Source organism: Halichoerus grypus, chromosome 4 (genome assembly GCF_964656455.1).
Source record: "Halichoerus grypus chromosome 4, mHalGry1.hap1.1, whole genome shotgun sequence".
NCBI lineage: Eukaryota > Metazoa > Chordata > Mammalia > Carnivora > Phocidae > Halichoerus > Halichoerus grypus.
The window spans coordinates 60,444,263-60,461,105 of NC_135715.1; the positions used below are offsets into that span (position 1 = coordinate 60,444,263).

General features: G+C 44.7%; 1 protein-coding gene and 1 long non-coding RNA gene across 2 annotated transcripts in view; one reads left to right on the forward strand and one right to left on the reverse strand.

The window, feature by feature from the left end:
- Positions 1 to 954: 954 nt before the first annotated feature.
- Positions 955 to 16,843, forward strand: part of SERPINE3 (serpin family E member 3) — a 29,939-nt gene continuing 14,050 nt past the window's right edge. The window contains exons 1-4 of the mRNA XM_078069952.1: positions 955 to 1,210; positions 6,245 to 6,478; positions 8,103 to 8,306; positions 9,823 to 10,021. Coding sequence (XP_077926078.1) covers positions 955 to 1,210; positions 6,245 to 6,478; positions 8,103 to 8,306; positions 9,823 to 10,021 — 893 coding nt within the window. The remainder of the gene's footprint in view (positions 1,211 to 6,244; positions 6,479 to 8,102; positions 8,307 to 9,822; positions 10,022 to 16,843) is intronic.
- On the reverse strand, positions 10,407 to 16,551 carry LOC144381584 (uncharacterized). Its single transcript, XR_013447002.1, has 2 exons — positions 16,396 to 16,551; positions 10,407 to 10,910 (listed from the first exon to the last, which is right to left on the reverse strand). It is a non-coding gene; the product is annotated as an uncharacterized LOC144381584 (long non-coding RNA).

Here is a 16,843-nt window from a genome sequence, read left to right on the forward strand (position 1 = left end):
ATTCCACATATGAGTGAAATCATACAGTATTTGTCTTTCTCTGACTGACTTATTTCGCTTAGCATTATACTCTCTAGCTCCATCCATGTTGTTGCAAATGGCAAAAATCTCATTCTTTTTATTACTGCATAATATTCCACTGTATATATACACCACCTCTTCTTTATCCATTCATCTGTTGATGGACACTGACCCATGTATTTTCTTTTTTTTTTTAAGATTTTTTATTTATTTATTCGAGAGAGAGAGAGTGAGCACAAGCTGGGGGAGCGGCCGAGGGAGAGGGAGAAGCAGGCTTCCCACTGAGCAGGGAGGTCGACTGTGGGGCTCAATCCCAGGACCCTGGGATCATGACCTGAGTCTAAGGCAGACGCTTAACCCACTGAGCCACCCAGGCCTCCCTAGACCATGTATTTTCTTAAATGATTCACCAAGTGCTTTAAATCTCATCCCCCCCTGTATTGGAAATACAGCTACCTTGTAAGACTATTGCAATGATTAACTGAGAAAATACAAAGTCTTTTGTAAAATACTATATAATTTTTTATTATTATTAATTATTATTATTCATGATAGACACGGCACAGCTCTAAGCTGGCTAAATACCAAGAAATAGGAGTAGGATATACTTCTTACATTTCTTTCCCAACCCAATGGTTTACTTCTGACCAGATGAGAGCCTTGGCCAAAGTCATACGTTTAGCCAGTGACAAAGCGCCTAAAATCCTTCCGGCTCACAGTGTGGCTTCACGGCGCGTGTTTCTAACGCAGACACAACAGATGCAGCGAAGCAGCGGGTGAGGGATGAGGCTGGGGGCAGGTGAGCAGCACTGCCCCGGCACGCCTCCCTCGGCCATTGTGAGCCCCGAACCCAGACCAGTTCTCTGCAGAAGGGGACTGTCTGCCTCACCCTGCATCTCCTCCCTCTGAGCTGCAGGAAGCCTCCCTGCCTCCATGCGGCTGGGCCTGTTCACGCTCTTCCTGCTTCACTCCTGCCTCCATGGAGGACAGGGCGACCTCCGCGAGGACCTGACCTTGCTGAACACCGAGCTCGCGCTTCGCCTCTACCAGGACGCGACAGCCCCTAGAGATGGAACCAACGTCGTCATCTCTCCTGCCGGCGTGTCGCTCCCTCTGGAGATCCTGCAGTTCGGAGCCCAAGGGAACACCGGCCAGCAGCTGGCACGAGCGCTGGGTTACGCTATCCACGGTAAGAGGGCTGCTCGCGCTCCTGTTCCCTCTGCTGCTCCCGCTCCCGCTCAGGCTTCCTCGGGGGGTGGGGGATCTCCGAATGCAGCGGCTGGCACTGGCCGACCGCCAGGAGAGAAGGGTGACCACAGGCAGCCTGCGAACTTCGGATCGTGGTCCCCTGGATGATCGTTCGGTTTCCCTTCCAACCTCAGTTTCATTTCACTAGCCCTTCTGCAGAGCCTACCAGGTGCCAGGAAGTGTCCAAAGCACCTTGTAATTTAAAGTAATTTAATTAATTGTCACAACAACATAATTGCCGTTCTGTCTTCTGATGCTCGGAGAAACCAGACACAATAGCTAGATAGATGATGAAATTATACCTCATCCCTATTTTAGAGATGAGCAAATAGACACCGAGAGTTTGAGCAACTTGCCCAGCGTCACATAGCTAGTAAGTAGCAGACTTGAGACTCAAGCCCAGGTTGTCTAGTTCCAGAGCCCATGGCCTTGAGCCACCTGCTTTCATAAATCTGTGTTTTCTAGCCAGTGCGATCGCTACCAACATAACTCCGTGATTGTGTAGTTTCGAGCAGCTCTGTCAGCAGCGGCCCGAGTCTTGTGAACTCCGGGTCAGCCATACCTAGCCTACACTCGGGGCCTCTGGCTCCATGCCTGGCCCCAGGGCCCACCTACCAGCTCCATGCTACCCCAGACACTCCTGCACATAGCTTTGGCTTCTCAATCTTAGAATAAGATATCAATAAAAAAGGATGGGAGTTGCAACTGTATAAGTTAGTATGTTCTAGAAAGTATAAGAACTGATACCCACACAGCCTCGGTGAGAGCTTCCTTTGAGCTAGAATCTTGAGGTGGCAAGTAAGATGTGGGGCCACTAGACACAGCTGTACATCCCATCCCCCACCACCCATGCCCTGTCCCCTGCCAAAACAGCTCTCATGATCCTGCCGGCCAGCTTCATTTTCCTCAGCAAGAATATCACAGAAACGCACACATCCACGGACGCATTCTTCAGCCACATTAGATTCAGTACAGTGCGATCCATCAAGCACTCCTGAGCTCCTGTTGCACGAGCTGGTGCTGTGCCAGGAGCTCAGCATCCAGAGTGACAAGGAAAGCTCTGAACACAGCAGCTCAGTCTCATAGGAACGATGCACATAGAAATACCGCCCTAATGCGGTGCAGTAAGTGTATTTATTTGGAATAAGCACGGGGAGGGAAGGATTTATCCCACTGGCAGCTCAGGAAGGCTCCCCAGAAGACATGGGATCTGAGCTGAGTTATGAAGAATAAATAGGCGTGTGAAAGAGAGACAGGCATTTCAGTCCTAAAACAGAGTCTCACAAAAGTCAGGATTAAGGGACAGAGAGAAATGCAAGTGTAGCTATACCGCTGCGAAAGGGAACTGATTATAGTCCTTTCTCCGTTGTCAGGTATGGTCATGGTACCTGGCTAACCCAATAGGGTGATTAACAGGGTGCCATAGACCCCATTCGAGAATTATCAAATGTCAAGAATGCTTAATAGTCAAACCCCGTGGAACATAATCCCACCCTTTTTCTTACTCACAGGCTGCTTTATTATCTTACAGAGCCATGGTTAATTTTTATGAACAGGGATGTGCCACTTCTAGAGTTCCAGTTAATAGAGTACCCCTGTACTTTGGTTTGCCCCAACCTAGCTCAGAGAACCATGTGCACTGTTTAAAATAACCCGTCAACGCCCACTACCTGCCCGAACCCAGGCTTCCTTTTAAAAGTCAATGCAGACCAATAAAATGTATAAAAAGCAGCCTCAAGCACATTCCAGGGTCTTGGGGCATTGTTCCGGTTTAATCAACAGAAAGACCTATTCATGTTTGCAGTGGGGCACATCAGCATTGTCTTGTTCTCACTGCGTTTCCAGCCAATACGTGACAACCAGGAGCTTTGCTAGGATTCCTACCTGCTGGTCATATAAGCACAGCATGAGACTCAGAACGGACCCCAGCGGTATCCCTAAAAAGCACCTTTGTTTTCACCACACAAAACACCCAATTTCCTGATGTTCCGAGTTCGAGGGAGTTCTGGTGCTTTTCTAGATAAATTGATAAAGAACACTTCATAGCTTTCTATTAAGCACAAGAATAATGCCAGGAACAGAAGCCTCAGAAATGAAGGTGGCCTGGCTCTTGGGAAAAAACTCTGTTTGATGATGGTATGGATTTCACTTTTCCAGTCATTATATCATTTGATCCTCATAGAAACCACATACATTAATAATCCCCATTTTATAAATGAAACCAGATATTAACGATTTGGCAAGACTCGGCAGGTGGCAGAGCCAGAATTCAAGTCCCAGAGTCTTTGACCCCAAATCCTATGTTCTTTCCACAATTCCTCCACCCCACTCTAAGCCCCTGAGCAGATGCATAAAGATATCAAGTACCTTGCCTTTTTTAATTTTTAATCAGAGCCATCCCCATTATTCCCTTGGCCCAACCAAACCTTTTGACATCATCCTCAACTTAGCCCTCTTGTAATTTTCTGGCAAGTAAAACATTAGCATCACTAAGTTTGTAGTTTGAGAATTTTATATTCCTTAACCTTACGAAGTCAGGTCCCACCAGATTCCGTGTCACATTCGGGAAGTTCAGGTCAGCAAATTGACTCAAAAGGAAGGCCGTCTCCACACGGGTCTCACAAATGAGTTAAAAGCCTCATCTGTAGCAAGGGAAATTCATGAGAAAATGCCATTTCTTCTTCTAGCACTTTCCTCCCTCTCTGTGGCCATCCGAGAGGCCCTCTCTTCAATCACACCGCGCTCACCACATTCCTGATCTAGGGCAGTGCCCAAAACTTTCCTTCCTTCCGCCTTCTTCCCTCTCTCATCGTTCTGTGAGATCTACCTAGCCTGCCCTCCAGCGAGAAAGATGCTCTCCGGAGGGGGAGGGAGAGGAGTTAAGCCAGCAGTGACGCGATTCTCTTTCAAAGAACTGTAAGGGAGGTGCCGTTGTCATGGCTCACATCACCAGTCCTTCTTGCCCCATCACGGCCACGGGCCTGGGACACTCACAGTCATACAGCAGAATGGGCGGCTTTGTGCTCCAGAGCCTCACAAGAGGAAGCGGCTCTCCAGACCAAAGCAGGGTGTCCCGTCCCTTCCCCGACGGGCAGGAGGGCGGTGAAGGGCCACGTCCAACCACCCAGTGACACCGAGCAAGCTTATTAATTTGTCCGAGCCCAGCTCCTTCACCTAGAAATGGGAGTCACAATAGCAGTGAATTCACAGGCTCGTTGAGAGGATTGAATGTGACCGTGAATGTAGCCCAGAGTCTGTGAACACCGTATTTCCTATACTGACACGTATATTCCACAGCATCTAGGAAAGCTCTTCTCCTGTGCAAATGGGCAGGGACACACTAGGCTCAGGTGGAGAAAAGCTTTCTCCAGCCAATTAACTCTGCTACTTTAACATTTCTAGCTAAAAGAACAGCTGGTCCCCTGGCCCAGATTGGGTGAGAGGACAGAGAGGAGGTCACCCTACACTATGGACCAGCGAAATGTCTCACTTTGTCCCAGCAGATGGTCAACATTTTACAGGGACATGATTTTATAAATACATATGACCTTCCTCAGTGAGGAAAATCTGGCAATAAGTATTTTTTTTCATTCATTTCTTTTCTCCTTAAAAGAAAAGCACTGGAGTTAGGCTGCAATTCACGAGGTATACAACCCGAGTCTGTTTTTTGCAGTTGTGGATTCTAAGAAGTAGCTTTGGTCATGAGAGTTTTCTGGGCAAGTGAAATCTGTCTACAGCTGCGATCTGTAGCCCGGTGGCGGGGGCCCTGGCCAGGGTGTATTCTGGGGGCCTGTGCCCCTCCGGAGAACTTTGGCCAAGCAACTTGGGGGTCTGCTGCCATCCCCCGGCCTGGCCTCTGACACATGACGGGTGTTGGAGTGGAGGGACCCCACACCGCGTCAGAGACTCCTTCCAACAGGTGCCCTGGGAGGGCCAGAGAAGGGCAGTGTAGGAGGAAGGGGCAAAACATGTGTCTCCCAGGGCCGATTTGTGGCTAGCCACAGGGCTGTGCCTAGGAGGAAGGGAGGCAAGGAGGACAAGCGAAGGGCCTTGTTCCAGAGGAAGCCTGCACAGGAAGGGGAGCTGACTGCTGGAAAAGCCCAGCTTCCATGTCTCAGGGGCGGCCTGGGATACTCCTAGGGGAGACTAAAGGCCACAGCTTGTAAATAATATCATGAAAAAGAAATCCACTATGGATTATGGAAAGAAGGAAGCAATCTCCCGTGTAAGTAGTAAATAAATAGAAGTCCAGCCGCCATCCAAGAAGGTGGAAACTATGGACTCTCTCAAATGCTTATTATTTCCTCAACATTCTTGCAGGTTTTTGCTGACATTAATAGCATCAGCTGTCCACTGGGTCTTAGGGAGATGGGGGATGGGAGGCGTTCTTACCTTTCCTCTGTGTTTCTCAAATCGAAAGCAGAGTGCTGAAAGAGGCCCCATCTAAATGTCCCTTGGGCTTGCGACCTGCAGTTGTGGGAACGGATCTAAGGCCCTGTACAAGATATATTGACAATTTAACACCGTGACCACCGTCTGTCCTTGTTATTTATGGTGCTTTCCATAAATCCACTTACTTCTTAAATATTTGCAGCCCCATCGCCCTGCACACCTGACCTGCAGTTTTCCCAGCCCTCTGTACTCTCAACATGTCTGCTCCACATGTCTGACTCAAGAAGTTAAGGAGGAATAGCCTCTGGGATGTTGGTAGTGATTTTCTATTTGTCTTAATCACAGCTTGATTTCTCTCAGATCTTGCATGGCTTTCCCCCCAGCTTTTAATCTGTGGATCCAGGCCAATTCCTGAGCAATTTAGTTATGACTTCCCCAAATCGGCTGTAATTGGTCGATGAACCTCTGAGACAAAAGAGTGGTGTGGCTGAGGCCCCATTTCAGTGCACTGCGCAAAGAGAGATGGCGCTAACTCCTTACCTACACTCACCACTGTCAATTTATCCCAACACCTTTTTCACAGACCAAAGGGTGAAAGAGTTCTTACGCACTGTGTACGCCACACTACTCAACTCCGGTCAAGGCACCAAGATGGAGCTGGCCTGCACCCTTTTTGTGCAAGCAGGAACGCCACTCTCCCCCTGCTTTGTGGAGCACATCTCCCAGTGGGCCAACAGCAGCATAGAGCCAGCCCACCTCAGTGAACTGAACGGCACCAGCAGCCAGGCCAATGAATGGGCCTCCGGGAAGATCAAAGGTAAAAGAAACCATTCACCTTGGAGAGGCTAATGTCAGAGGGCTATAGACATAGGTACCAGGCCTTGCTGGTCAGAAGCCACGTGGATGGATACTCAGGTCACCCTCAGTTGCAGCAGAAGTTTGTCCTCTTGGGAGACGCTACCCTTAAATGATGTGCTCTAGAAAGCCTCCTTCTGCCCATCCCCCTACACGCACGCACAGAAGGGGGCTCTTCAGAGCCTCCTACCTCCAGGGGAGCCCTGCAGGCTTTGTTCTAAGCACCTGTTCCCTTAAGGTGAATCTCTGACACCTCCCCCCCGCAGCTCTGCTGTCATCTACAATTACCATCCTGTGACAGCAAAATATAGTAGGAGCCAAAGAAATTCTTGGAATTTAGCTTAAGGAAATAATTCAAGAGAAGAAAAAGTTATACGTAATAAGGCACTTAACCCAGTGTTATTGAAGAGAAAGACTTAGAAATAACCTAACTGCCCAGCAGTTAGGGATGATTCCTTGAGTTATAGGACCTGTGTATCATGCAAGTGGAATTACTAAAGATGGTGAAAATTTATTACATTTACTGAGGTTCCATTTACTGATTTAGCACTTTTCTAAGTACTCCATATTCATTATGTCTGTTCACCTTCACAGCAATCCCAGGAGATAGGTGCTGCTATTGTCCCCAGTTTACAGAGAGAGGAACTGAGGCACAGAGCCAGGATCCCAACCCAGGCAGTCTGCCTCTAGCATTCCGTATAATTACAAAAGTTACACAGAAATAGGGAGAATGTTCACGATATATCAATTTATCAATAACTCCCTCTCTGTCAGTTTTCTCCAGTGTTTCACAATGTCTTTTCAGTGTACTTAAAAGTGTTTAATTCATTGTGCTGTGGGGCGGGGATGGGGCCAGGCCACACAGCTGCGGTCAACCCCCCCGGTGATTGTCCTCCGTGGAAGAGGGGCAGCCAGGGAAGAGCCTGGAGTCTGGGGCCGGGCTGCTTGGGTTCAGATCCAAGGTCTCTGTCTTGAGCAGCTAGGTGGTGGTGGCTTTGCCACTCACAAGTATGCGACCTGGGACAGCTTCTCCAAGCTTTGGTGCCCCCTCTGAAAAACTGGGAATAACAATTGAACTGGTGGGAGGAGTCAGGGAGGGTTAGTTAAAGGATTTCGAACAGAGCACACCATGTGTTTTTATTAATAAAGGGCTGGGGCAACAACCATCCCCGAGCCTGTTGTCTTCTCTCTGGTAATGCATGGAATTTAAAGACCGTGCCCTGGATGTGACTGGCTGAGCAAAGACTCTGCCAGAGATGAGGCCCAGCGGCTGGGGTGGTGGGGTGGGCGGGAAGGGCAGTGGGGAGACCATGCAGCAGCCCGACCACAACACTCAGTGCCTCCCGGGCCGGAGGTGTGCGCGCCGAAGGCCCCTCGGGAAATGCCCCACTGGGACCTACCAGAGCCTCCCAATCCACTTTGCAAAGGATAAAAGCATGGTCTTCAGCAATAGCTAGTTACAAACACCACAGTTCCCCAACTGATGACACCAACAAGCAGGCTACAAGCCCAACCTCAGGGATGCCCGGGAACCCGCTGGGACAGGTGCGCCAGTCTCAGCAACACAGTCGCTCTCCGGCTTGCAGGTGACGACGCAGGTGGCCCTACGTGGGAGCGCGGCGGCGGTGGCGGGGCATTTGCTCAGTTGGCACTAGTGAGCACCATGTCCTTCCAAAGCACTTGGCGACAGAGGTTCTCCTCCACGGACACTCAGCTCCTGCCTTTCACCGGCGCCCAGGGCCTCGTCCTCCAGGTCCCCATGATGTACCAAATGGCCGAGGTCAACTACGGTGAGCTCCTTCCCCACTCGCGGGGCCGTCTTAAGTGAGAGGAACACGGGAGCAATGTGGGCCATGTCTGCTCTAGAAGGACTCGCACTGTTTCTCTGCCTTTCCTCTGCTGTGAGGTGGGTGCGGGGCAAGGAGAGCCCAGGGGGCAGGAAGACCCAGAGGACAATGAGGAAGCAGGGGTAGGGGAGAGAAATCAAATCTCACGCTTGACATTTCCCTCTGCACCTAGTAAGTAAGAGGCGTTAGTGTAAAACCAAAAATGTTTGGACCAGACCACCCCCACCCCCACAGGCACCCCCATAAAATGAACAGCCACTTCACGGTTTGGCGCTGAGAAAGGGCGGAAGATTGAGTCCAGTCTAGAAAGCTTTTGAGAGCGCACCCCCGTGGACCTGACATCCGTCATTGCACCTGCCCGCCCTGCCTGGGTGGTCACTCTTCCCAGCCCACTGGGGTGCAGGTGCGCGGAGTGCCGAGCCAGTGCCAGGAGCCCCCACCCTGCAGGCTGGCCCGCAGCGTGGACGCCTCCATTGAGCCCCAGCAAGGCAAGAGGAGAAGAGGAGAAGAGGAGAAGGGACCCAGCCACCTGTCCCCACACACCTCTCTCGAAGCCCTCATTTGCAGGCTCAGCCCTTCCAGCTGGGGGACTAATTCCAGTGAGACAGTGTTTTAGGAACTCCGGCATTTAGAAAACGTGCTATGATCCTGCTTTGATTCCATGCAGGACGCATTGTGAGTGCTCATCACAATTTAATCATTTGTTTATTCAACCAGTAATTATTAGCTGAGGTCAAGTAAGATGAGAGTGGAAGAACGTCGATTGGATAAGTAAATATGTATTTATGACTATTATAGTTCTTGTTCCCAATGTTTTCCCCGTTGCTGCTGTGACCCATGCTGGTTGATCTGTCAGCTGCATAACATTTCCCAATTTTATGTGAAATCTGGGCTTAAAGCTTTTGTTGAAAGAAAGATCTGGCACAAAGAGCCTGGGTCCCCACATGGCCACAAAAGGCCAGGATTGGAATGGCTTCCCCTCTAAGATGGGCTGCCTGGGTGGCTCAGTTGGTTAAGCGTCTGCCTTCAGCTCAGGTAATGATCTCAGGGTCCTGGGATCGAGCCCCAAGTCGGGCTCCCTCAGCCAGGGAGTCTGTTTCTCTCTCTCCCTTTCCCCCGCTCATGCTCTCTCTTGCTTGTTCTTTCTCTTAAATAAAATCTTTTTTAAAAAAAATGAATTTAAAAACAAACAAACAATAAAGACGATAGATGGCTCTCCCATGTGCCATCATCCCCACCGTGCCTGGCCACTGCAGGCCCTGTGACTCAAGACCTATAAGGGTATCTTAGAAATTCTAGGTCTTAAGATCAGAAAAGGTGAAGTCTTTGGCCTCAACTGCTTCCTGAGGGTGAGGTAGACACCTGTTAATAAAATGTATTGTTTCCAGTTCTGTGAGATGGCCCTTCCCCGGCTCCTGGGACAGAACTAATACCCCACCCTCCTCTCCTAAACCCCCAGGCCAGTTCCAGGACCATGCAGGCCATCAGGTGAGGGTGCTAGAGTTGCCTTACCTGGGAAGTTCAGTGAGTCTGCTCCTGGTTCTGCCACGTGACAAAGACACCCCACTGAGCCTCATTGAGCCACACCTCACAGCCAGCATTCTCCGCATCTGGACCTCCAGCCTCAGGAGAGCCAGAATGGACGTGTTCCTGCCCAGGTGAGTGGCTGCATCGTCCTTATGGGGTGCTCAGCAGCCTAATCCAGTTGGCCAGGCCTGGATTAGAGAACCCAGGTGGTCTCACTCTGGAGTCTGTCCTTAACCACTGGGCCCACTTGTCTAATGGACCCCTAGAGGTTAGGCCAAGGAGGAGTGACCCTAGAGTTGGGGTCCAGGTTAGAGTCTCTACTGACTAGCTCATGATGCAGACGGAACAGAATTAATTTCCTGGGGACTTCTCAAGAGAAGATACTCTGCCTTAACTGGACCAGACTGGAACCCCCAGGCTTTATGCTACAACCAGTTCTCTGAGCAGTGAAAGAACAGTGCAGTTACCTGGGAGGAATGTGCCCCAAATCTGATCACATCCTAACAGTATACAACATTTTTCCAAAACAAAAAAGGCAAGATAGTTTATGTAATTGAGCAAATACCAAAGTAATTCTGATCAGAAGGCAAATTAAGGTATAAAAAATTCAAGACTTTTAGTCTCTGTGCTGAAGGTTCTCATTCTTTCTCAATAGAGTTTAGCTTTTCTTTAAGAAAACCCAATAGGTACAAATACAAATTGTCAAAAAGTTAAGTGATGGTTCTAGATTTTGCTTTTCCAAAGCAAAACTTATTTGCAAAGCTCATTACTTGACAAAGAATTCCTTATTGAACTTCTTTAAATGATAAGCTTCTCTGGTACATTTGAAATCAGAGTAAACTTGTAATTAATTTGTAGACCAGCATTAAACAAGGAATGTTGTCCGAGGGCTCGGGATGTGGATTCTTCGCGCTTCTTCCTGCTGGCCACTTTGGCCTCCTCTGCTGACCAGGCCCTCAGCAGCAAGGAGCCAGTGGTCTTGGCAGTGCTCCTTCGAGGAATTAAAAATAAGCGCAGACACTGAAATAAAAACACACAAAGAGAGACCCCAGTGAGTTAAGGGCCAAGGTCTAAAGTGGGATCTGGCATAACCAGGGCAGAAGGTAACTCTAAGATAAAGACTGTGTCTCTCCAAACCAAATATCTGGACCCCAAATGAAAGCACAAAGACGGGATATTTCAACAGATCTTCTCTAGCATGGAACAGAAGCAGCACTAATCTTTCTGTTATGTTTGAGAGAAGCTCGGGGAAGGAAGAGGAGCTTTCAATGTGAAAAGTAGAGAGAAAGTGCAACCCAGTGCAGGAATTTGCAATCTTTTCAGAATGAGGAGACAGATGGCTGGCCTCATCCTGGAGTGGCTGCTGTGAGGAAGAGGCCCCAGCAAGATGCCCAGCTCCTCTGAGAGCCCTCCACTGTCTCTGAGTCCACCTTCAGAGGAATGATCCGAAAAACCCCGAAGACAGGGACAGGATGGGATGGCAGAGATCATAACAACACAGTCTTAGTCAGCACTTGACCTTATCCTAATAGATTTCTTTTTTACCTCCCTAAGACTATCGAGCCTGCCGTCCAAGAAGGATAGAAGGTTTTAGCAAAATGAGGCTGTTTCACAAGCAAAACTCACCAAGTAAAGAAACAGCTTCAAACCCTTGAAGGAATAAATAGAGAAAGAATTAAAACTAGGTTTTAGGTCTAAATTTGGGTACAAAACTTTGGACCATGGTAGACACAAGTCAAGTTTTGGGCAAGAACTTACCCCTAGTTCTGCAAATCATTCATTCATCATTTAATATGATCTGCTTTACCGCCAGCCTGCGTTTTTCATTTAGCAAGGGCAAAAACTTTTGCACACTGTGAGTAGCAGTGCAAAAATCATGTGGCAGTGAGGTGTGCCTTTGGGTTAAGCATCACCAAAGAGTGTATTAGTAGATTCTGGATAGAATGATGATGTCTAGCTTCCAAAGTAATATTTTATTTATGAAGAAATGAAATAAAATATATAGGGACAATTAGTCTTGGTATGATATTAGCATACCAAAAGAATAATCAAGAAAGCCAATTTATATCCATAATAATGTAATGCCCCACAAGAAAGACTAATAATGTCAAATATATATTTGTTTAATGAATAAGACACTTGGTTATTAGATCGACATAGTAGGAAGCTAAGCATGAGCATTTTTTTCTGATAATAGAAGTGACATAGGATTTTTTTATTGAAGTATAATTAACGTACAGTGTTATAGAGTATCAGGTGTACAGTATAATGAATCAGCAATTCTTAGTGCTCATCATGATAAATGTACTTTTAATCCCCATCACATATTTCACCCATTCACCCATCCTCCACCCACCTCCCCTCTGGCAACCACTAGTTTGTTCTCTGTGTTTAAGAGCCTGTTTTTTGTATGTGTCTCTTTTTCTCTTTGTTTGTTTGTTATAAATATTTTAAAAATCCATCAGATCTCATATCTTCAGAAGTTTTGGCCTTCCTTTCAAAAAGCTACTAATCATCATCTGTGTGGATTGTGTTTTTCTATGGGCATTTTCTTTCTTTTTTAAAAAACTGAGATATAATTCACATAACCATAAAATTCATTCTTTTAAAATGTACAATTCAGAGGTTTTTAATATATTGGCAAAGTTGTGCAACCATCACCACTATTTAATTCCAGAACATTTTCTTTACCTCAAAAGGAAACTCCATGCCCATTAGCAGTCCCTCCACATTCCTTCTCCTCACTAGTGTCCTAGGCAACCACTAATCTACTTTTGCTCTCAATTGACTTATCTATACTGTATATTTCATATAAATGAAATCGTACAACATGTAGCCTTCTGAGTCTGGCGGCTCTCACTTAGCATGTTTTTAAGGTTCATCCTTGTCATAGTATGCATCAGTATTTCATTCTTTTTTATGGCGGAATAATTTTCCATTGTATGGATATACTACATTTTGCTTTATCCATTCATTGGTCTATAGACATTTAAGTGCCTGGAAACTTTCTGGCTTGTTTTCACTTTTTGGCTTCTGAAACACATTCATGTGTACATTTTTGTGTGGGTATAGGTTTTCAGGTATCTTGGTTATATACCCAGGAATGGAAATACTGAGTCATGTGTTAACTCTACTTTTTACATCTTGAGGACCTACCAGACAGTTTTCCAAGGGGCTATACCATTTTACATTCCCACCAGCAATTTTGAGGTTCCAGTTTCTCCACACCCTTGTCAACACTTGTTATTGTCCATCTTTTTTGGTAAGTCCCTCTTCATGTGGGACGTGTGGCAGTGCAGAGTTTCAGTTTGGTATGATGAGAATTTCCAGAGTGGATAGTGGTGGTTGGACAGCAATGTGAATATACTTAACGTTACTGAATAATGCCCTTAAAATGGTAAAATTTTATGTGGTGTATATTTTACCACAGTTCTTTTTAAAGTCCCTCTGAATGGAGGGAAGGGTTAAAAAGTAGGGATGTTATAGAATTTACATTCGGGAACTATATAGTTATTCTTAGTTACGTTAGTTAGGATGCATTCACCTCCTCTGCCCTCCAGCAATGCCCTCCTCTGTGTTTTGGCTTCTCCCTCAGGCTGGAGGCAAGATGGCTGAAACCTGTCTGACCTCACAACAGTGTGTAACAACAGCTATAGGAGAAGAAAACCCCCATCTTTTTATTGTAACCATCCTAGTTGGTGTGAGGTGGTTTCTCATGGTGACTTTCATTTGCATTTCCCTAATAACCGATGACGTCAAGCATATTTTCATGTGCTTTCTGGCCATTTACATATCTTTTCTGAAGAAATACTTATTTGAATCTTTTCTCCACTTTTAAATTGGTTGTCTTTTTATTGCTGAGTTGTAACAGTGCTTTATATATTCCAGATACTGGTCCCTTACCAGATTTATAATTTGCAAATATTTTCTCCCATTTTGTGGGTTATCTTTTCACTTTCTTGATGGTGTCCTTTGAAGCACAAAAGTTTTTAATTTTAACGAAGTTCAGTTAATGTATTTTTTCTTTTATTTCTTATGCTTCTTTTGATGTCATTTCTAAGAAACCATTACCTAACCAAGGTCACAAAGATCTATGTTTGTGCTTTTTCTAGGAATTTTATAGTTTTAGCTCTTATATTTTGAGTTAATTTTTGTATGTATTATGAGGTAGAAGTCCAATTTCATTCTTTGCACGTGGTTATCTAGTTGTCCCAGCACCATTAATTGAAAAGACTATTCTTTCTCCCATTGAATTTTCTCGGTACCTTGGTTGAAATTAATTGACTATAAATGAATGGGTTTATTTCAATGGGTTTACTTTCAATTCTATTCTATAGGCACAAATGTCTATACTTTAACCACTATGACACAATGTCGTGATTACTATAATGTTTAGAAATCAGGAAGTGTTAGCCCTTCAACTTTGTTCTTTTTTCAAGATTGTTTTGGCTATTCTGAGTCCCATACATTTTCGTATGAATTTTAGGATCAGCTTATCAGTTTCTGCAAAAAAGGCAGCTGAGATTTTGATGATGATTGTGTTTAATCTGTACATCAGTTTGAGAATATTGCTAACAATATTAACTGTTCCAATCTGTAAACACTGGACTTTTTTCATTTTATTTATGTCTTCCTTAGTTTCTTTTGATTATATTTTTTAGTTTTCAGTGTACAAGTTTTGCATTTCTTTTGTTAAAATTATTTCTAAGTATTTTATTCCTTTTGATGCTATTATAAATTTTATTTGCAGATTATTCATTGCTAATATAAAAAAACACAGTTGACTTTTGTACCTTGATCTCATATCCTCCCACCCTGATGAACTCATTTATTAATTCTAAGAATTTTTTCATTCTGTGTGTGTATTCCTTAAGATTTTCTGTATACAAGACCAAGTCATCTGTGAATAGAGATAGGTTTATTTCTTCCTTTCTAATCCAGATGCATTTTCTTTTTCTTGCATAATTGCCCTCCACACCCTTCAGGACAATGTTAAATAGAAATGGTGGACATCCTTCTCTTATTTCTGATCTTAGGAGGAAAGCATTCAGTCTTCACCATTAAGTATGATGCTAGCTGGGAGTTTTCTGTAGAGGCTCTTTTTCAGACTGAAAAATTTCCCTTCTATCCCAAGTTTATTAAGTGATTTTTGTTTTCATGAAAGGGTGTTGGATTTTTTTCATATGCTTTTCTGCATTGATTGAGATAATCATGTGGCCTTTGTCCTTTATTCTGTTAACCTGGTGTTTTACACTGATTGATTTTCATATGTTGAACCCACCTTGCATTCCTGGGATAAATCCCACTTGGTCATGGTGGGATTTATATGTTGCTGCATTCAATTTTCTAGTATTTTGTTGAGGATTTTGCATCTATATTCATAAGGGATATTAGTCTGTAGTTTTCTTTACTCATGATATCATTGTCTGGTTTTGGTAAAGGGCAATTTTTTTACTCGAGATATTTTTGTAGCATTTCTTCTGGGCTGGCCTTCATAGCCATACAAGAAAAAAAAATCACTCTCACCTTTTATGGTCATACCTCACTTTTACTATTATCTTTAGTTACTAAAAATGATATTACCCAGTTTTATCACCTACCATAATCACCATATTTGGCTTCAAACATCCCTGAGCTTTTTCTCAATATCCCCGAGAAACAAAAACACCACAGCGGGAACAATAAGTGCATGAGGTGTGCTGGGCATTGTTGAGCACTTTACAAGAATTATTTCACTTAATCTTCACAAAGCTATAACTAAGCACTACTATTATGCTCATATCACAAATAAGGAAATAGAGGCAAAGAGAGGTCAAGTAACTTGCCCCACTTCCCTCAGTTAGTAAGAGGCCACGCCAGGATCCAAATCCTGGCACTGCACTCCCAAGTCCATGCTCTTAACCAATATGTTTCAGCAGTAAGAGTTTTCAAGGTGGATGTGTTTTAAGAATTTAAGAAAATTTCAGAAGAGGTGGTGCAAAATATTTTTTTGAGAATGTCAGCATAGTTGGAGAAGGCGTAAAACCTTTTTGGGAAACTATTCTAAAACATATATTTATGAGAAAACATGATACTTCTGTTTAAAATATTAGTCACATTGTCTTGTATGGCAATGAAGATCTTTGATATTAAATGGTCTTGTCTGGTATTTTTACTTTCCTACAAGTTCTGCATAGTTGATAGAAAAAGATCATCTAAATTCCATTTCAAACTTTTTTATTTTCAAAGAAAAATAGTGTGAGCAATCCTTTAAAAGGATCCTTCAACAGTAAAATTTTAAATGCCTTGCCCTTGAAGAAATATTACAAAGTTGGTGTGTTGATTCTTCCTGCTCACAGGACTTATTAGGAAAACCAAAGCTTTAACTTGCATTCCTTCCCTCCTGTGCATCAAAGACACACACTGCACACAGCAAACACAAAAATATGTCTTATAAAATATGAACATATTAAATGAGACCGTCTATTAATTGTCAATTAATCAACAGCTTCTTTTCTGCACCTACTATGTGAGATGCCTCACGAGATGGGAGGTAGCAAAGAGTAGACGCCAGCCGCACATGCTCTGCACTCAGACAGCCTTGCTTTGTGTTGAGTTCCACCACGTATTCATTACGTCATCTTGGGCAAGTGTCTTAATCTCTTTAGGCTTCAGTTTTCTCATCTGTAAAATGAGGATAATAATAACATAGTTATGTGAAGATGAAATTAGATAATCCACATAAAACACTTGTCATAGTGTCTAGCACTATTAGGAAATAAAACATTGACTGGGATAGCCTCTCTTCTCAAGTAGTTTATAATGTCATAAATAACAGTAATAGGAAGCAGACTATTCCATACACCAAAAGAGCAGGACAAACAAAGTGTTAATGGGGCCTTAGCAACCAAAGGACACAAAACAGCTGGAGAGGAAAGGAGAGGATAACAATTGAATTGAGCTTAGAGGAAATG